General features: G+C 37.4%; 1 protein-coding gene across 1 annotated transcript; it reads left to right on the top strand.

Annotated features, from left to right (window-relative positions):
* Positions 1 to 485: 485 nt before the first annotated feature.
* LOC128529710 (transmembrane protein 198-like) lies at positions 486 to 21,331 on the top strand. The gene is made up of 5 exons (XM_053503187.1): positions 486 to 716; positions 12,505 to 12,825; positions 13,955 to 14,533; positions 18,952 to 19,085; positions 19,906 to 21,331. The coding sequence occupies exons 2-5, from the start codon at positions 12,672 to 12,674 to the stop codon at positions 20,056 to 20,058; spliced, it is 1,020 nt and encodes a 339-aa protein (XP_053359162.1). The 5' UTR covers positions 486 to 716; positions 12,505 to 12,671; the 3' UTR covers positions 20,059 to 21,331.
* The last annotated feature ends 190 nt before the right edge of the window (positions 21,332 to 21,521 follow it).

The following is a 21,521-nucleotide window of genomic DNA, read 5'->3' as shown; positions in this document are numbered from 1 at the left end:
AACCTAAATATCAGTTTGTATGGCATATTGGGTAAATTAAAGTCAGGTATCAGGTATTTAGTAAATGAAACGTGACCCTCTATCTATCTATTAGAATATTTAAAAATAAACCAGACCGTTGATATTATAAGACGCGCAATTCATATGGAAATTCGAGTCCCTCCCAAATAACTGCCGGATGAGGTTGCCAGGTTTGGACTAATTAACTTCTCTGTAATTTCGATTTGGATGGGGGGGGATTTACAAGGGATGGTAAAACTTGTGAAATATCTTAAATACACTAAAATTAACAACCACAACCCCAAATATGAGGAAGGTGAAACTTTTGAGTAAGACACGTCCTAAGAGTTTTTGAAAGCTCAATCTGGCAACCACTTTGTTGGAAACAGGGTTGCCCAATCGCGCTTAATTCAAACAATGGCAAAAAAAAACCCTTAACGCACTTCGTGGAACTTGGCCCTGTGTGTGTGTGTGTGTGTGTGTGTGTGTTTGGAACAGATGGCCACGCGGTGATGTCAGACGCTGTCAGATGGTGAGGGTTGTGTAGACGCGGATTTAAACAGGAAAGCGTGTGAAAGCTGCTGTCTGGCCCGCTCTGAGCGTCATAGCCGTTTGTTCGGACAGCCATCCAGATCCTTTCATAATCCTTCTACGCTTGTTTGGGGGAAAAAGTTGGCAACTTGTGTCATCATTTAGACCTCGGAATCCGTTTCAGGGTGAGTGTTCGATTTCTTTTGAACATCGTTTAAATTAACAAAGTAACATATTGTAACAAATGTTAATTTAAACAACTTACAAGGCATTGAAGAGTTCGAAGTTTCAAATGATTTAAACCCGTATAAAGTGGTCGCTTTCGTGCTCAAATCGAAAAATTAACCCAAAAAAGATGGTTTGTTTAATTAATTAATTTATTTATTTATTTATTTATTGAAGTTATAGAATAGTTGGGAGTGAACCAATCATGGACCCTCTCCAGATTCTATATCATTTTTTTAATGATGATGATGATGATGAGTAATATTAGTAGTGTTAGTATTTGTTCTTTGTAGATCATTTTCTAAGTGTCTTAAAATTACTACTAAAGTTTAGAAGTATATTTTAAATATTATTAACACTTAATAAATCCCAGCATAAATACAAACGTCAAGGTTTATCCATCCATCTTTTGCTTGTACCGCTTGTGTTGGGGGTCCAAAGCCTGTCACAAGGTACAAGGTTCCACCCTGATCAGGGCACAAGCACACATCCACATACCCAAATATAGACTACAGGCAATTTTGAAAGGCCTGTTCACCTACAGGGCATGTCTTTGGACTATAGAGGAAAGCCTTAGTAATTTTTAGGTTTCATATTTTTCTGCCAACAAGTTGTAAAATTAATCAAACTATGCACTGTTCACCTCCTTGAAATGAGAAATGGCAAGAACATCAAACTTCAAATTCAAACTCCCATTTCTGGCGGTGCGAGACAACAATGTTAACCACTAAGACACTGCCTTAGGTTTGATACTGCTCCGTGGTTTTGTTCCATGCGTTTTTATCACTTTAACATCAGCTAGGTCAGTTGACATAATATTGATATTGTGATTAATTATGCTTATTAAAGTAAGCTAAATTACGCTGAAATAAATACACTTTTATGAAATGTGATATCTTTTTAATATTTTTAATTATTATTTTTAAGTATTATTTTAAATTATTTTCTTAAATATTAAAAAAGTATGAAGCAGCTGATTTAAGTTTTTTTTTACGTAAAGTTGATAAAAATAAAAGATTCCCCTTTTCATTGTTAAAAGGTTATTTTTTCGTAAGTAAAAATAATATTTTTCTATATTAAATATATCAAAATAAATTTAATGGATTGTAGAACTGTCTTGGTCAACTGTGTGTATAACCCTTTTTTTTAATCATTCAACCAATACAGTGTCTATATTTTAATAAAAATTTTATTAGGTCAGCTTGATTTCGACACAATGTTTTGGTTCGACTAAGGATTAACCTTAGTAATCCTTAAGGATGATTATTTCATTTTGACAAAAATCACAGCTTGATTCCAACAGAACATTATTATATAAATTACAGAGGAGTGTGTGAATGAGCGTTTGTATGTGTGCCCTGCGATGGATTGGCACCCTGTCCCTCTTCTCGTGCTCTAAGTCTCCTAAGATAGGCCCCGGGCCACCCTCGACTTTGAATACAGGATAAAGCGGTATAGACGATGAGAGTGAGTGAGAAATCAGGGGTTTGTATTCAACTATACAATTCAAACACCAGTTTAAAGTTTTCATTGGGTTTTATTAGGTCCATTGTGAAGATGTATAGACAGTCTTGATGGGTTTTAAGTTTTTTTTCAGTAAACGTGTAAATCCACTAAACTAATTGAAATTAAATGAAACAGATTTTACAACACAAAAAAGGTGAAGGTTGCCTGCTTTGCATTTTTTGTTACAGTGAATATCAGATGAATTACAATGAAAGCTTTTGAATATCCTCTCCATTTCCTTGCACCCATGAAAAGCTGCACTTACACTAAATCAAAGCGGCTTTCGTAATGTGGGAATGTTTGTGTTTTTTGCAGTAGTCCTATAGCAGCTGTGTATGTGTGTGTGGGCGTATGTGCAACAGGGTCAGTGCAGCCTGCTTAAGTTTTATCTCACACCCTGGCTAAGTCCATTTACAAGCCCACACAAGGATGATTGGAAAGCCTATTAGTGTAGAGCTGTAGAGTGCTTGTTTCATGTGGTTGTCAAGTTTTGAACTTAACTGGTAAACAAAGCTTTTCACAGTTACAATTTGTTACAAAGTGTTGCAAGAAAGAAGTCCATATTGAGAGCATCTCGCGCAATGCACTGCCAGAACTTCACCAAATGTCATTAGAGCTACAGATGGTGTTGTCATACGAGACCAAAATAAATATTGATGGCTGTGAACACGATTGGCATGTTCGGATAAAAAGTTAAGTGCTTATAAGGAAAAGACGCTGTAAAATACGAAGGTGGATCAGTGAGATTTTGGGACCGTTTTGTGTCTAGTGCATCACATGCTGTAATAATAATTGATTGCATCATGCATTCTGTTATGCTTGAGGATATTTCAGCCCAAGCACCTGATTCCCATTTACAGTAGGTTCACTTCTCGATACTTCTAAAGCAATGCAAAAAAAGGTGTTTTAAAATATTATTTATCTGTGCTTTAGAATCCTACTAAAGTTCTGACCTGAAGAAAGAGGTGCAAATGCACAAATCTAATAACATACAGGAGCTTAAAGCAGCTTGTTTGCTGAAACTTAGCCATAGCAACTTCCATTGGGTTTTTTCCACAAGTCTCTATATGCACTCAGATGCAAATTATGGTTACAAGTGACATGGGCAGCCACCCAGGGCAGCATCTGGTGACGTGAGGTGGTAACATTTTCACAATCAATTATATATTGTTTAATTGCACGCCAGTATCATGTCACTGTAGGTCAGTTACCTTCTGTCACCTTGATGTATGAGATAGGAGTGGGTGGCTAGGTGGACATCACCAGATGATTGCATAATGGCTGATCTGCTGGAATTTTCTCACACACAACAATTTCTAGAGTTACTCAGACTGGTGAAGTAGAGAAAAAGCATCCACTGAGTGGCAGTTATGCATGCAGAAACACCATCGAAAGAGAATAGCTAGATGGAAAAAATATATGGCAATATATTGTAAAATATAATCCAATATATTAAATAATACATTTCCATATATAGGAAACTAAAGCTTGTATTAATTAATATATTATTATTATTCATTTATTTTAATTTGTTTCATTTTTGTGAAGCTTTGAGACAATGACCATTGTTAAAAGCACTATATAAATAAAATTGAATAGAATATATTGCAATATGTATGGATATATATTGCAATAAAGACAAAAACCATTATATTTATACTTATTGTTTTATTGAAAGATTATTGAAACTTTATGCATGTTTACTTTGTCAGTGTGCTCTGATTAATGCCTATAATGTACATTTTGTTCGAACTACATTAATATATAAGCATATTGCAAAAAATATAAAGAAATAGATATATTCAATCAAATTCAATAGAAACTGTATTATGAAATATATTGTTGAATATAAAATTACATGCATTAAGATATACAATACATCATTTATTTTTCAATATATGGTTATTTATTAATATTATATATTATTCTGCATATTGTGAATATATTTTCACAATATGAATATCTTTCTTTTCTGTTAATTACAAACTGGATTCCAAAAAAGTTGGGACACTATACAAATCGTGAATAAAAACTGAATGCAATGATGTGGAGGTGCCAACTTCTAATATTTTATACAGAATAGAACATAAATCACGAAACAAAAGTTTAAACTGAGAAAATTTATCATTTTAAGAAAAAAATATGTTGATTCAAAATTTCATGGTGTCAACAAATCCCAAAAAAGTTGGGACAAGTAGCAATAAGAGGCTGGAAAAAGTAAATTTGAGCATAACGAGGAGCTGAAAGACCAATTAACATTAATTCAATTGGCAACATGATTGCGTATAAAAAGAGCTTCTCAGAGTGGCAGTGTCTCTCAGAAGCCAAGATGGGTAGAGGATCACCAATTCCCACAATGTTGCGCAGAAAGATAGTGGAGCAATATCAGAAAGGTGTTACCCAGCGAAAAATTGCAAAGACTTTGCAGTTATCATCATCAACTGTGCATAACATCATCCGAAGATTCAGAGAATCTGGAACAATCTCTGTGCGTAAGGGTCAAGGGCGTAAAACCATACTGGATGCCCGTGATCTCCGGGCCCTTAAACGACACTGCACTATAAACAGGAATGCTACTGTAAAGGAAATCACAGAATGGGCTCAGGAATACTTCCAGAAACCATTGTCAGAGTGAACACAATCCACCGTGCCATCCGCTGTTGCCAGCTGAAACTCTACAGTGCAAAGAAGAAGCCATTTCTAAGCAAGATCCACAAGCTCAGGTGTTTTCACTGGGCCAGGGATCATTTAAAATGGAGTGTGGCAAAATGGAAGACTGTTCTGTGGTCAGACGAGTCACGATTCGAAGTTCTTTTTGGAAATCTGGGACGCCATGTCATCCGGATGAAAGAGGACAAGGACAACCCAAGTTGTTATCAACGCTCAGTTCAGAAGCCTGCATCTCTGATGGTATGGGATTGCATGAGTGCGTGTGGCATGGGCAGCTTGCATATCTGGAAAGGCACCATCAATGCAGAAAAATATATTCAGGTTCTAGAACAACATATGCTCCCATCCAGACATCATCTCTTTCAGGGAAGACCCTGCATTTTTCAACAAGATAATGCCAGACCACATTCTGCATCAATCACAACATCATGACTGAGTAGGAGAAGGATCTGGGCACTGAAATGGCCAGTCTGCAGTCCAGATCTTTCACCTATAGAGAACATTTGGCGCATCATGAAAAGGAAGGTGCGACAAAGAATTTCTAAACTTCAGAAACTGGTCTCCTTGGTCCTCAGACGTCTGTTGAGTGTTGTAAGAAGAAGGGGAGATGCCACACAGTAGTGAAAATGCCCTTGTCCCAACTTTTTTGGGATTTGTTGACACCATGAAATTTTAAATCAACATATTTTTCCCTTAAAATGATACATTTTCTCAGTTTAAACTTTTGTTCCATGATTTATGTTCTATTCTGAATAAAATATTAGAAGTTGGCATCTCTACATCATTGCATTCAGTTTTTATTCACGATTTGTATAGTGTCCCAACTTTTTTGGAATCCGGTTTGTATTAGTTAGTATTAGTTAGTGTAGCAACGAGGAAAATTACCATTATAAAATCTTTTCAATTTACCAGTAGATCAGAATACTAAATAATTTAATATATTGACAGTTAATATATCTCGAAATATATCTTTTTTGCGTAAGGGTGATTCGAGCTGACTGGAAGCTCTCAGTTTTTGCTAAGAAACACGGAGAGTAGGGTCGGAAGTTGGCATCACCAGCGTGATGCCAAGTTGGACCCATCCATGGACCTAACTTGTCTCATGTCAGCAGTCTAGGCTGGTGAAGGTGGTGTAATTGTGTGAGGAATGTTTTCCTGCCACACACAACAGGTTTCATGAACATGACAAAGAGTTCAGTACTCTTTATTGGCTTTTCCAGTCACTGGATCTAAATCCAGTAGCACATCTTATATTAGAACAATAGATTCAAAGCATGAAGGATCATCTGAAGAATCTACAGGAACTGCATGATGCAATCATTTCAACATGGCTCAGAATCTCAAAAGCCCGTTTACACTGCAGGTCTCGATGCCCAATTTTGATTTGTTGCCTATATCGGATTTTTTTGACAGTCTGTTTACACGTTCTTTCAACTATGACCCATATCCGATTCAAGTGTTTACACTTGCCATACCATCTGAACCATCGCGCATACTTAACCATTTAAGGTTGATTATTTAACCCTTTAAGTATGTTAAGGTTCTTGCGCTACACACCAGCCAAGATGGACGAAGGCAAAATATGCTTAACGCTAGCAGTGCGATATATGCAAAGTTTGCCAAACGTCACCATGGTTTTGAAACAGGAGGAGGAAAAAACTAATTGCAGCCTGTGCATATCCTTTATACACCAAATACTGATTTCTAAATGTTATTTAGCCTAAATAAGCATTAACGCAAGGCGGGGGGCTTTTTCCTCCTCCATGTCACTTGCGATGTTATCATTCCACACGCACTTCCACCGGAAAATAACATTACATCATTAAACCGTGAAGAAGTCGCAGTTTTTAATGACGTACAGAACACGATGCCTCAGGAAATCTGATCTGTCTGTTTACACGACAATCACTTTAGCACATATCTGATTCATTTCCACATATGAAGGAGGCCTGAAACCGATCTTGAAATATCGAAATGCATGCGTTTTTCTTCCTGTTTATATGGACATAGAACATATACGATATGTGTCACATATGAGCAAAAAAATCTGAATTGGGTCACATTTAACTGACCGTGTAAACGTAGCCAAAGAAATGTTTCCAACATGTTGTAGAATCCAGGACATAAAGAATTGAGTCTGTTTTAAAAGAAAAGTGAGGCATGTCTCAGTATTAGCTTAGAGTTTCCATTAAAGTCTGCACTATATATACAACAAAAAAATATTGGAAAAAATTGTTTATGAAATGTCACAATCGATAGATTTTTTTTTATGTAAAGATTTAAGATTTATACAGTAACTTCCATGCCATATGGGATAAGTGTTTGAGTTATCTCTTAGCAATGGAAGTTGTTGGTAGAGCAAAATGAGGGAGAGCTGAAGAACAAGACTGTGTGTGACTCAAGTGTGACTTTTCTGCCCATGTAGTTGTCTGTAAGTTTATGGAGGCTTGGAGAGAAGAGAGGCATCAGCATGCAAACACACGCTCTACTGGCCTCTTCTGCTTTTGTGCAGTTTCATCCCCAAACAGAGCATTCCTGAAAGATGTTACCATGACAAGGAATGCTTTGACAACTGTGGGAAAAGCACATATTTTATGTCCTGTGGGATAATATAAGGAATCGTTTAGAGACATTACAGATAAAATGTTATTAACTTTTTCATGTAATAAATAGTGTATGGGTTGGGTTTAAAGTTTTCTTTTTGGAATAAAAACAATTTTTTAAAGGATATACTGTAGTGTAAGGCTGAAAAAATATACAAATCATAAAACTGTTTAGAGTTGACTGCAAATGTTTGCACCTCAACGAGTAAAAAAAAAAAAAGAAACTGTTCGTGTGTTTAAGGTTTACCCACAATATACAGTACAGTACTGTACTGTAGGATTCCTTAAATTACAACGGTTTATTCTGAGCCAGCTGAAAGAAGACTTTAACACTGTATATTCATGTTATATAAATAAAAAATACATTAAGGTATGAATAGGTCCAACACAATAACTTTGAAGTACGAAGGACGTTCAAGCCAAACTGGGACCGCAGTCAACCATTTGAATGGTGCAAACGTTTTAACCGTGTTCTGTTATAGATACAAGACATATTAAAGGAGCAGGAGACATATATTGTATCAGTTTTTTCCACAAGATTTAAATCCATATTGGTGTGTTAGGACCATCATGTGAAATCATTCTAACGTATTCTCCCCTGAATGCAAACGTCTTGTGGAAAGGCCCTAAATAAAATGTATTTTTAAAGCAATTACAATGGGTGTTCAAGTGTTCAGTGATAAGACTGTTAGCTGCAAAAAAAATAAAAAATAATAATTTAAATGATGCAAACGTTTTAAACAGGGCCATACATCCATGAATGGCAATCTTGGCCGAGGTTGCTTAGAGCCTACTGAAGTCGTTCCTGTCAACATTCAGTGAGCGGAATGCCTTGAAAAGCGACAGATCGCCGAGATGCAGAAGAGATGCATCTGTCTGTGGTAACTGTACACACAATCATTCACACAACTTATGCCATTAAAGGAGTTCCTGGGAGACCAGCGTTTCAGACTTGAAGATGACAGTCCGATCATGGATCCAGCGTACTAGGAAAACCTTCCACCCTGACGGTCTTCAAGCACTAATGAAACACTGGGGAACGTGCATTAGTTTAGCAGGGGGTTGTACTGTATAGAGAAATTAATTCATTTTATAGTATTTTTTACTCTCATAACTTCTATTATTGTGCACAATTAAAAGTCCCGGTTTGACTCAAACACTCTTTGTAGTTTTTGCAGTGGGAGCTCCGTTGTGAAGATGCTAAGTCACTGTTTGGACTGTCAAAACATTTACTCTTATCTTGTTATGTCGGAGCAGTTATGGCGCAGTGGCTCTGGGTGTAAATATATAATGTAAATGTAAATGCAGTTTGCTGAGAGCATCTTTGTTCTGAGCGCTTTACGGTCTGCAAAGCATCTATTGAAAGACAAAAAAAGAAATTGCTTATTTTAGAGCTAAAATAGGGTAAATATAAAATATACCGTTAACAAAGGTTAAAACTATAATTAAAAAATAAAAGGAAGAGACTGAAGAATAGAGTGGAAAAATACCTATGGTTAATATACTGTACACATTGGGACCTTTTTCTATTTTTAATATTGAATGGCATCTGGAAAAAAATGTGGTTTAATTTAAAATATCAGTATAATATACGTCTCTTGTTACCTCTGCAATAATTCCACAATTAAACCTTTATAAATATAAATGGATATATATAGGACTTCAATGCAGTAGATCGCCAGACGCATGGGCACATTAATTACTCAGGATGTTATTTTTAACAAGCTATTTTCACCTCACTACCAAAATAGAATTCCTGCCACTAATTTCTTTCTAAAAGCCATAAGGTGCGGTAAGGCTTCTGACTCACACTTTCTTGGATATGTAGTGTATCAGATCCCGAGTACAGATCCTGAGTACGTTCTTTGAGATGTGCGTGATTAAGAAATAAGTTATTCCACTTAGGTGCTCAGGAAACATTCTTATACTTTTTTAATATATTATTTCATATTTTATAATATATTATAATTAATGATAATTTTAGGGACTTAACCTTGGATTAATACATTGTTTCTTTCTCAGCTAATACATTTCCACGAATGACTACATTTTTTTTTTAAATACTATTTTTACTTTTCATAATTTGAAAAGAAATAGTTTTTTTCCCCTGTTGGTTTGTTATTCACACTTCAATGTATTTTTATTGCATTCATTCACTATATATAAACATGGCAGTTCAGTAGCTTTGTGTTTAGCAATGTTCTCCTCATGCTTGGTGGGTTTTTATAGGTACTCCAGTTTCCCTCACACAGATTTGAAAAACGCCAGTAGTGTATGATTTTGTACAAGTGTGTGTGGATGTGTCTTCTTGTGATCTGCAATAGAAAGGCAGGGTGTACTCACATTGTTCCTGGCATAGGTTCCAGGGAACTTCACCAAACCTAAACAGGATAAGGAGTATAAACAACAATGATAATGGATGGACGGGTTGATGGAGGGATGAATGGATCAGTATTTAAAGTTTGCCTTTGAAGTCAATGCCAATGTGTATGGATACTTTCTGAGGGATTATTTTTAAATCCCTATTTTATTATACCCTTATTTTCTTTTTCGTGAATCAATTAACCGTTCCTCATGAATAAATCAGAAACAAACATTAAGGAGATTGTTGGAAATTATTGGGAATCTTCATAACCAGTGAACATAAATACTACAAAATAAGCAGGCTTTCCATTAAGATAAATATGATTGTTCTAACAGAACTAGAGCTTTAGAAGTTTAGAATTACTATACTTAGCTATAAGTACAATGCAAAAGTCTTAAGCTACTCTTTCTTATATAATAAATTAGATTCAATTACAGAAGTGAGAAGAAATGTTTTATTGTGACAGGCTGCAACATGCCTAAGATACTATTCAAAAATTGCTTGTTTACGTAACAACCTCAGCAGCAACCTCATTTCCCCTCTTTACTGTTCTAGTCACTCAGCCTTCAGCATCAGCAGTATACTAATAACTAGATTGTCATTTATCATCTTTTGCTCCTGTTTCTCACATACCTTAAGTTAGATATTTTTATGGTGGTTGTGATTCTGTCATGATTCTTAGGTCACTGTGTGGTTTAACACGCAGTGGGATGGTGTTCTTAGGGTCATAGTCAGCTTTTTTCTTCTTCCGAACATGGCGAGTCGAGTTGATGCCAAAGAGCTTTATTTTGGGCTCATTTGACCACAGCACTTTCTCACAAGCCTTCCCTGTTTATTGGTGCCTGTTCATATACCTTCTTGAGGAGGGGGACCTGGCAGCACTGAAGGATTTCAAACCACCCCTCAATTTTTTTCCCATGAGGTGAAATCTTGCATGGAGCTCTAGCCCGAGAGCGATTGATGGTTCTTTTGTATTTCTTCCATTTGCTAATAATTGCTCCAACAGTTGTCTCCCTCTCACCAAGCTTCGTGCTGATGTTTCACCCATAACATCCGTGTGCAGGTCTACAATCTTGTCCCTGAAATCTTTGTCAGCTCTTTGGTGTTGCCCATGGTGGTGAGGTGGAGAGAGAGATTCTGTGGACAGGTGACTTTTATACACACAATGAGTTGTTGTTAGGAGTACCTTCTTAAATTAATCTGTGTACCACATAAGCACATAACCAGTCTGTGGGAGCTAGAATTATAGTTAGTTGGTAGGAGTTCAAATACTTATTTTCCTCACTAAAATGCAACTCGATTTATAACATTGAATAATGTTTTAATCTGGATTTCTACTTGATATTCTGTATATATATATATATATATATATATATATATATATATATATATATATATATATATATATATATTATTATTATTATTTTTAATAACTCTTTTTCTAGAAATTATTATAGACTTTTGATGTCTTTTTACGTAGGCGAACTCACAAAATCCAGAAGGGGACTATTATAATTTTTTATTTTTTTTTTAGAAAAGGAGATTATATATTAATATAATATTAATATTATTATATTATCATCATAATTACAACTTTATAATGTTTATGCAAATGTTTCTTTTTCTCTTCCCGCAGTGTGTATACATTTTTTGGCTGACTCTGCATGTATCTGTATTTATATAACGTGTGTGTGTGTGTGTGTGTAAAATGTCCTTGTAAATGTATGTACAGTAAATGTCCTCTAATAAGTCTTTGAATTTTCACTTAAGGTTCACTTTTTACTAAGTAAGTTTGAACTTGCTAAATGCCAGAAAGTAAAAGCCATTACTTTCTCTCAGATATAATTTAGCTGTACTTTTCCATCATCTTGTTCTTGACAGTCTGTTAATGTTCTGGCGTGTTATTTCACCACCAACATTTAAGTGTTATAATTTTTAGAAATAAAAAAAAATCCAGAAAGAACAGATTTTCTTTAAAAATACTTGAATGATTTTCGAAAGTACACATCATCATTAACTGGTGCTGCTTCTCGACTTTGATAAAGCTTGTAGGAGCAGAGCAGATAGCCATATGTGCAGAACAATGAGACATTCAAGCGAAGCTCACTTCCTAAACCTGCATCCTGTGTTTGGGTGAAGAACACTAATGGAAGGCAGTGTAGACAGAAAGAGATGCGGGCAGAAGGAGGGACAGGAATCCTGCTTCCCCTAGGCTTGCCAGACGGGAAACTTAAGAGAGGGGAGAAAGGTTACAGGTGTTTCCAGAGCTCATAACTGTTGTAGATTTTGTGTTCAGAGTTAAGTAGAACTCAACAAAGAATTAAATGTATTCTGATGAAGTCTTATGAATGCTTGGAATTTCTCTTTCCAGGCTTTTCACCCTGTCGGTACTGTGTATATATATGGGCATGAACACGAAGATGCACAGGAAATCCATTTACAAAAAGCTTAGCATGGCTTGAAAAGCCATGATGAATCAGGAAATGTTTGTTTGTATAGTCACTCTTCTCTGGGTTTTTGGGCTCACGATTGAAATATTAGCCTCACACTTCCGTAATCCTGACAGTATCATCTGAATGACAACTTTCTCCTTTTTGTCCGTAGGTGCTTTGGATCTCCAGATGTGCGTTTCGAATAAGGATGCTAGAGCTACATGAAGTGAACAATACAAAAATGCATTCCTTGTAGAGATGTACAACGACGAAGTTTACACATTTCCCATGAGAGCCTAATCATCCATTTTGGATCAGACTGTGGACTTTTGAGCCAGAATGGCAGACCCCTCTATGCTGGTGACAGAGGGGCTGATGCCCACGCTGGCATCAACAAACAGCTGTGTTCTGGAGGAGAGGAAGAATTATGAGGTCATTCCTTCAATAGCCTGCTCTGTGTGCTTTATACTCGGCATTATCTACTGCTTCTGTGGTGAGTATGTGCTGAGTTAATCACAACAATGGGAATCTGGGGGAATAAAATAAATATACTTGTATATCAAATATGGTTAATGGATGTATAAAATTCCTCAAAAACACTACCACTACTAATTTAGAATATAAACAGGTGTTTATATTGATTGATAGATTGCTACCTAAATACAAGTGTTTTGTTAATACGTACATGGGGAAGATGAGCATCTTCATTTTTTGAGCTCCCAGTATTGATCTGCATGTAGTGTAGACTTCCAGGATTTTTCTTAAGTAAAAATGTCACAGATGTGGGTTTTTATTAGCGTCTAGACAAAGAGATCTTATTTCTTCCATGGCCTATATAGTGTATATACACTAGACATCTCGCCCACTGAGCATCTTTGGGAGCACCAGTGCATAAGACGGTATGTTTCAAGCAGCCTCCTACGGTACATCACAAATTATAGCACAAACATTCTGGATCAGCAAAGCAAAAACTGTAACATTTCTTTAAGTCACAGTTTTTGTATTGAATTAGAAAATACAATGTGCAATGGATTAAAAAACTGTATATTTTTAACATGGTTTGCTTGCTTTAAAAAAGATGGTAAGTGATTGCAGTAATTACAATCTCAGGTGTGCTTCTTCCAAAGAAAAAAAAATTTACTGAACATTTTGAACTTTGAAAACAACAAAAGTACTTAACCCAGTTGGAAGCCATGTTTGGCTTCCTTACCTGCTTCATGCTGACTACCGCCCATTGTCGGCCTTGACTTTTTATAGAGCATGCTTCCTGTTTTCTGGCCTTCTTCTCTGGGGTTTTTCTACAGTAGCTGAAGAAGGGGAAACTTTGGAACTTTATCACGAAATATTTTACCCAGTCGAAGACAAAACAATGACTAGTTTATTTGCATAGGCTGATAGAGTTTCTCAATATGATCAGAATTTAAAAGGAATCGATTTAAAATTAAATTACTGTAATTTCCAGTACATTGGTCCATAACGACAGTTAGTAAGGAGTAAGGCCTTATTGTACATAAAGGTGTTTATTGCTTACTTTGTTGTTTTGTTTGTTTATTTATTCCTGACATTAGTTGCCAAGCTAATTGTAGTTCACCTCCTCTCACAAGTCTGTTCCATGTTTCCAGGGTACCGCTGTTTTAAACTAGTGATGTTCCTGTCTGGGCTGGCGTTCGGGACTGGCGTGGGCTACCTGCTATGTCTCCGGGAACAGCTGCTGGACTCACAGCTGGATGCAGAGACACGAGCAGGCATCTCTCTAGGCATTGGCTTACTGGGAGGACTGGTGAGCATACTGGTGCGCTGTGTGGGTCTGTTCCTCACTGGTCTCCACCTGGGCCTGCTGCTCTCCATCACCGCTCTGCTGGCAGCAGGACAGTATTACTCCGTTCTCAGTCCTATCTGGGTGCCTTCAGGAACATTACTTGGAACCGGCCTGTTCTTCGCTATGCTGACACTCTGCTGGCAGAGAAGAATGACCATGGTGGCTACGGCAATGCTCGGTGCTGCCATCATCATCGCATGTATGGATTACTGCATAGAGACACCAATGCTAGTGTGGAAGGCATATATGGGGCTGCAGGAGAACCAAGAGAAGGTGCTGTGCTGGTACGGCTGGGTGATGCTGGGTATCTGGCCAGTTGTGGCAGCTCTGGGATACCTGGTGCAGTATAAATTCACTGCTAAAGGAATGTCACACACTCGAGGTAAGCGGATAACAGTCACAAGTCTGAAAAATATGCATTCATTATAAATTGCCTTATTAAGGGATTGAGTGGCTTTGTTTGACCTGGAGTGCAGCATATTTCCAGCCTGGCAAAATGTAAACTGAAGCCTGAAATTAAGAAAGAAACTAACAGTATCCACTGCATAACAGTAACAATCCAATGCATAACGATTTTTATTTCATTGATTTATTATGGGCCTAGACTAGAGGGTGTTTAAAAAATTAATGTACCAATAATTATACTTTTCATTCAATTGTACTCTTTACTATTTAATTCTCAATTCTAATTGGTCAGAAGATGTCCCTCCATAGGAACACACAATGCTCAGACAATAGTTTGGTAAATCATATGTTTTTATAAATTTGCTCCTTGTACATAATACAGTGTGTGTGTGTGTTTACATATGTGTTTACATATGTGTGTGTGTTTACATATGTGTGTGTGTGTTTACATATTTGTGTGTGTGTTTACATGTGTGTGTGTGTGTGTGTTTACGTGTGTGTGTTTACGTGTGTGTGTTTACATATGTGTGTTTACATGTGTGTTTACATGTGTGTTTACATGTGTGTTTACATATGTGTGTGTTTACATATGTGTGTTTACATGTGTGTGTTTACATATATGTGTGTTTACATATATGTGTGTTTACATGTGTGTGTGTGTTTACGTGTGTGTGTGTGTTTACATATGTGTGTGTGTTTACGTGTGTGTGTGTTTACATATGTGTGTGTGTGTTTACATATGTGTGTGTGTTTACATGTGTGTGTGTGTTTACATGTGTGTGTGTGTTTACATGTGTGTGTGTGTGTTTACGTGTGTGTGTGTTTACGTGTGTGTGTGTTTACGTGTGTGTGTTTACGTGTGTGTGCGTGTGTGTGTGTGTGTTTACATGTGTGTGTGTGTTTACATATGTGTGTGTGTGTTTACATATGTGTGTGTGTGTTTACATGTGTGTGTGTGTGTTTACGTGTGTGTGTGTTTTTGTGTATGTGTGTGTGTGCATGTGTGTTTACATGTGTACATTCGTGGCCAAAAGTTTTGAGAATGACAAAATATTAGTTTTCACAAAGTTTACTGCTAAACTGCTTTTAGATCTTTGTTTCAGTTGTTTCTGTGATGTACTAAAATATAATTACAAGCACTTCATACGTTTCAAAGGCTTTTATCGACAATTACATGACATTTATGTAAAGAGTCAGTATTTGCAGTGTTGGCCCTTCTATTTTCCTGACTGATAGCAACCCATTCTCTCATAATCACTTCTTGGAGTTTGTCAGAATTAGTGGGTTTTTGTTTGTCCACCCGCCTCTTGAGGATTGACCACAAGTTCTCAATGGGATTAAGATCTGGGAAGTTTCCAGGCCATGGACCCAAAATTTCAACGTTTTGGTCCCCGAGCCACTTAGTTACCACTTTTGCCTTATGGCACGGTGCTTCATCGTGCTGGAAAATGCATTGTTCTTCACCAAACTGTTGTTGGATTGCTGGAAGAAGCTGCTGTTGGAGGGTGTTTTGGTACCATTCTTTATTCATGGCTGTGTTTTGGGGCAAAATTATGAGTGAGCCCACTCCCTTGGATGAGAAGCAACCCCACACATGAATGTTCTCAGGATGCTTTACTGTTTGCATGACACAGGACTGATGGTAGTGCTCACCTTTTCCTCTCCGCACAAGCCTTTTTCCAGATGCCCCAAACAATCGGAAAGAGGCTTCATCGGAGAATATGACTTTGCCCCAGTGCTCAGCAGTCCATTCACCATACTTTCTGCAGAAGATCAATCTGTCCCTGATGTTTTTTTTGGAGAGAAGTGGCTTCATTGCTGCCCTTCTTGACACCAGGCCATCTTCCAAAAGTCTTCGCCTCACTGTGCAGACGCGCTCACACCTGCCTGCTGCCATTCCTGAGCAAGCTCTGCACTGGTGGCACTCCGATCCAGCAGCTCAATCCTCTTTAGGAGACGATCCTGGCGCTTGCTGGACTTTCTTGGACGCCCTGAAGCCTTCTTAACAAGTATTGAACTTCTTTCCTTGAAGTTCTTGATGATCCTATAAATTGTTGGTTTAGGTGCAATCTTAGTAGCCATGATATCCTTGCCTGTGAAGCCATTTTTATGCAACGCAATGATGGCTGCACACGTTTCTTTGCAGGTCTGCCATTCTAACCCAATCAGCCTGACATAATGATCTCTAGCCTTGTGCTCGTCAACATTCTCACCTGAGTTAACAAGACGATTACTGAAATGATCTCAGCAGGTCTTTTAATGACAGCAATGAAATGCAGTGGTTGCAATGGTTTTTTTGGGACTAAGTTAATTTTCATGGCAAAGAAGGACTATGCAATTCATCTGATCACTCTTCATAACATTCTGGAGTATGTGCAAACTGCTATTATAAAAACTTAACCAGCAACTTTTCCAGTTTCCAATATTTATGTAATTCTCAAAACCTTTGGCCACGACTATATGTGTGTGTTTACGTGTTTGTGTGTTTACATGTGTGTTTGTGTGTGTGAGTGTTTGTTTCTGTGTGTGAGTGTTTGTTTGTGTGTGAGTGTTTGTTTGTGTGTGTGTGTTTTGTGTGTGTTTGTGTGTGTGTTTACGTGTGTGTGTGTTTACGTGTGTGTGTGTTTACGTGTGTGTGTGTGTGAGTAAGTTATTTCATTGAGTAAGGTGCATTGGTTCAGGGGGACTTCAGTATCGGGATTAGAGAAAACACTGCAGTACAAGGTTCAGTGTTCTGTTCTGTTACTCATCAACCCACAATGTAATTAATGTGAAAAAAAAAAGCAAAACACGTGGGATTTCAGTGTAAGCTTGTAAACACGTGTATCTTCAGGGCTCTTCATGTGGATGTATAATGGTTGGGTTTTGTATAGATTTGCATAAGTTTCTGTAATTAGGTGGTGATTTGCTTTACCAGTTGTTTTACCCTCACAACCCCGACATGCCCCCAGAGATCAAGCGTTATCCATGTTTAAACCAGTCGTTTTTAGACAATTAATCGATAAGTGAAAAACACCACTTCATTTGAGGATTTAACATTTCCAGTGCAAAAGGAAATAATACAGACCGGCTTAGAAAGCAACGAGAGAGAAAGTGAACCTGCATGATCCCGATTCGTTGTCAAAGAATAATGAGGCAAGGTTTTATGCATGTAATCACCTAACTAGAGAACAGTGTGTTATGCATGTGAAGCACCACTCATACACTCGCAGTGTGCTGAAGTACACAGGTCTGTGTACCAGACCTGGCTGACCTGATTAATTTTAAATGACTAATTGAAACTTTATTTTTCTTAGCGTGAATGTTGAAAATAATGAAGTTAGATTTTTATAGGGATGATTGGCAGCTCTGTATTTATAATGCGTCCAAAGATTTCATCCATATGTGAACCTTAATCAGATACAGGGCTGATCTTTTTTTTTGCAATGCGGCTTCAATCGAAACAGTCAAATCAGAATGAATGCAACATTTATGTGAATTCGATTCACTGCTCATGTCACAATTTCATGCTAGGTAAGATGGAGGATGATGAGGAAGAAGCATTTTTAGGATAGTGTCTTGATGACCCTTTTGGAACACGTTTGGAACATGACTGTAGAGGAGCCTGGCACCAGCGCCAAAAGAAAATTAAAAGTGTTAAGGAAACCTTTAAAGGTCCCATATTTTACTATTTCTTTAACAAGTTAACAGTGTTCCAGTTAAAATAGCCCCCAGAGATAATGCCTTTTTTCATGCCTCAAACTCCTTTTATTTCACTCCTCTTTCGAATGTGCTGTTTTAGTGTTATGAGCTGAGCAACAAGCCAGGGGAGGAGCTCTTCTTATAAGGTCATATTGGGGGGGCGCACCTTACCCAACAACCCCCAACCCCCCCCCCCCCCCCCCCCCCCCCCTTTCAAGTGACCACCTGGCTTGTTGCTCATTCCACAGAGTCTGTTAGCTTCCATGAGGACCGCTCTAAAATATGCAATGTTAAAAATTTTAAACAGAAAGATCGAAAACTTATTTACTCAATCAGAACTCGCAGTGAATCGTAATGACCCATACTTACGGTCACTGCGCAAAACCACACTCATTCCTGTTTTAACAACAAGCTTAAATGCTTCATGTGACACATGCATGCAGGTCAGTTTAGGACCGTGATCTGTCCAAACTAATGTCAGATACAGCAAATAATAAAACATAATATGAACCCAAAAATCTAATTGTCAGTAAATTATATATCGGCCACTTTTGCCTGCAGTGTGAGCCTTGCTTAGCGATTAAAAGACTGTCTGTCTGTAAGTCAGTCAGACAGACAGACCAGGTTGAAAAGGTCAGGTCTACTGTGGTATGAGTTCTTGCACACCTTTACTACCCAACTTAAATCTCTTTCCTCATCCTTTTTCTCTGGCAGTGATTGTGGGTGGCAAACAAAAGCAAGTCCAGCTGCTGAAGATCAGACAGCTTGATGCACGCCGGCATCCGGAGGGAAAATATCGCCGCAGACCTCCACTTCTTCAGCGCTACGCAGGAGATGTGCTCGCTCCGGTAATTAGAATCTAATGCAACACTCACAGAAGCGACATTGTTTTATCTCCGAAGCAATTTATCTGTCAAATGTGACTGTGCAGAAAAAAAGAGATGAAACTTTTAAAAATCACAAAGCCATATTCATATTTAAAGATCTCCAACCAAGACTATTATTGTATTAATGAAAGTAGTCCTAATGTTACAGCAAGAATCTTAAACTTAAACTTTTTTTTGCGAAGAGGGATTGCTTACACAGGAACATTTCAACATTTGCATGATTTGTTAGGTCTTATGTTCATTGTTGGATTTCAAAACAGTGAAAACAGATTTGCTTGTTAAGCTACAGTATTATATACTGCTACTGCCATCTGGTGGTGAATTATAATATTGCTATAACATACTGTGTGTGTATAATAGAATATTTGTATAAGCTTGGTTATGTTAAACCTATATTTGTTCATGTCACCCTTTTATACTATAAAATAAACGACAGAAGTTTTTATATATTTTTATTATATAGTAAATTGTTAAATCCCAAAAGGTTGGAGCAAGATGTTTAAAAAAAATCCTTAATATTAAATACAGTTAAATATACAGATAGATAACAGATGTCGAAATATTAAACTTGTCACAGTGTGATTAAAAAGATGTCACCAAATATGACACTACAACATGAACATTAAAGGGAGAAACACTCTACCGTTATATCACAGGAAGGTTAGATTATTAGTTATGTATATTGGTACTGTATGTATACATTACAAAAGTACTGTGAAGAAAAGGAAATGATATCAAACATTGGCAGAAAATTTGACTTTGTTTTCAATCTTGGTCACAGAGCTACCTGGCGAACCTGCGCGAGAGACAGATGAGCACAGGCTCGTCTGTGAGCAGTCTGAGCACCGTCTACCACACCATGATCGACTTTGACTATGAGACAGGATCCATGGTGCCTCTCACGACGTCCTCGCCTGCAGTGATCCGGGTGTGAATCAACTCGGCAGCATATATGCGCACACACACACACACATGCACACACACACTTACTTGGGAAGAGAGTAGGTAAACAGACTGGATGAGTGCACCAGAGAGTGTGTGTGTGTTGACTTTGAGTTGACTAATAAAAAGTCTGCGGAGTCTACAGAACGCTGTACACTGGATCTTCTCAGGACTTTTAAAAGCACGCACACTCTAACACTCTAAAGTCTTAACTTGTTACCTTGACACAACCGTTTTAGCACTAAGTAATAAATGACACTAATTTGCATTTAGCTTTAAAAGAAACATACTGACCCACCACATCAGCCTGAAGTACTTTCTAATGAATCTAATTAGTTCCTCCCAAATATAAAGAAACTGTTATTTAAATCACAAGCAAAGGATAAAGGAGTAAATGAAGATAAATGAAAGGAATAAACGTATGCCAAGTAAATGTATTGCCAGACAGCACTGCCCTGCATCCCTTATTCTCCCCTGTTAATCTACATGGCCTTTCTTCGTCCTACCAGCTTCAGATCTGACGGCCTGCTCGACCTGCATGAGAGTAAAAAGCTCCATTTAAACACCAAGTGGGGCATATCAGATTCACCTTATGATGCAAAACTATTATTCCGACTGCTGTGTTCATATCAAGGCTGAATGTACATTTTGGTTTATGTACTGTTTTTAAAAAATGTTTTAATTAAGGTTGGGGGTGTGTAGGGCTTAAAGGAAAATCGGGAAAACCCATTTAAGCACTTCAGTAATGTACAGTACCAACCAAAAGTTTGGACACACCTTCTAATTGAATTTTTTTCCGGTTAGAATTTTGTATGAAATTAAGTAAAAAAAAAAAAAAAAGAATTAGTATTTTCAAGTGCATTCGAAAAACCCATTAACCACCATAATGAAAAGCAAGACCAAAATTTACATTTGTTAACTTATAGCTAACTAGCTATATATAAGTGCACAAATCTCAATATCAACTTTTCAAAGGAGATTAGAGGGTGTGTCCGAACTTTTGACTGGTACTCCAAAGGTAGTCTAATCCTTACAGGATCTTAGTAAACATTCACCATCTGACATCTACACACTATATCTCCGACCTCAGCTGTGGATAAGGTGCTTTATGATCACATTTATTTGCTGTTTCTTTCTCATGCTCGCTCTCGTGGGAACTGTTTGAATTTACACAACTGTTTTTCTTAGGAATCGTATAGATATACAGTATGTATTCCATTAGAGCAATTTGTTAGGCAGACAAATAAAACTGTGCTGTTCGTGTATCAGCTGACTGTTTACAGGTTGCATTGCATGTTTTCCGTAAGTGCATAAGCTACGCTAAGGACATATCTACACCATTCACATGCATATATCATATTTGTACAATATTCTGTATTACCTAAAACACTATAACGCTTGTGAGAATGCATTCAGTGGTGGACCTGTGTTTACCAAAAACCAATCTGAGTGGTT

The sequence above is a fragment of the Clarias gariepinus genome, chromosome 9, assembly GCF_024256425.1.
Source record: "Clarias gariepinus isolate MV-2021 ecotype Netherlands chromosome 9, CGAR_prim_01v2, whole genome shotgun sequence".
NCBI classification, from domain to species: Eukaryota; Metazoa; Chordata; class Actinopteri; order Siluriformes; family Clariidae; genus Clarias; species Clarias gariepinus.
The sequence above is the reverse complement of the archived record's forward strand: the minus strand, read 5'-3'. Positions and strand labels throughout refer to the sequence as shown.

Excerpts from the sequence above, each read along its gene's own strand:
- LOC128529710 (XM_053503187.1), top strand. The coding sequence starts at position 12,672 with ATGGCAGACCCCTCTATGCTGGTGACAGAGGGGCTGATGCCCACGCTG. Across the intron at positions 14,534-18,951 it reads AGGAATGTCACACACTCGAG|TGATTGTGGGTGGCAAACAA; the intron begins GTAAGCGGATAA and ends TTTCTCTGGCAG. Across the intron at positions 19,086-19,905 it reads CAGGAGATGTGCTCGCTCCG|AGCTACCTGGCGAACCTGCG; the intron begins GTAATTAGAATC and ends TCTTGGTCACAG.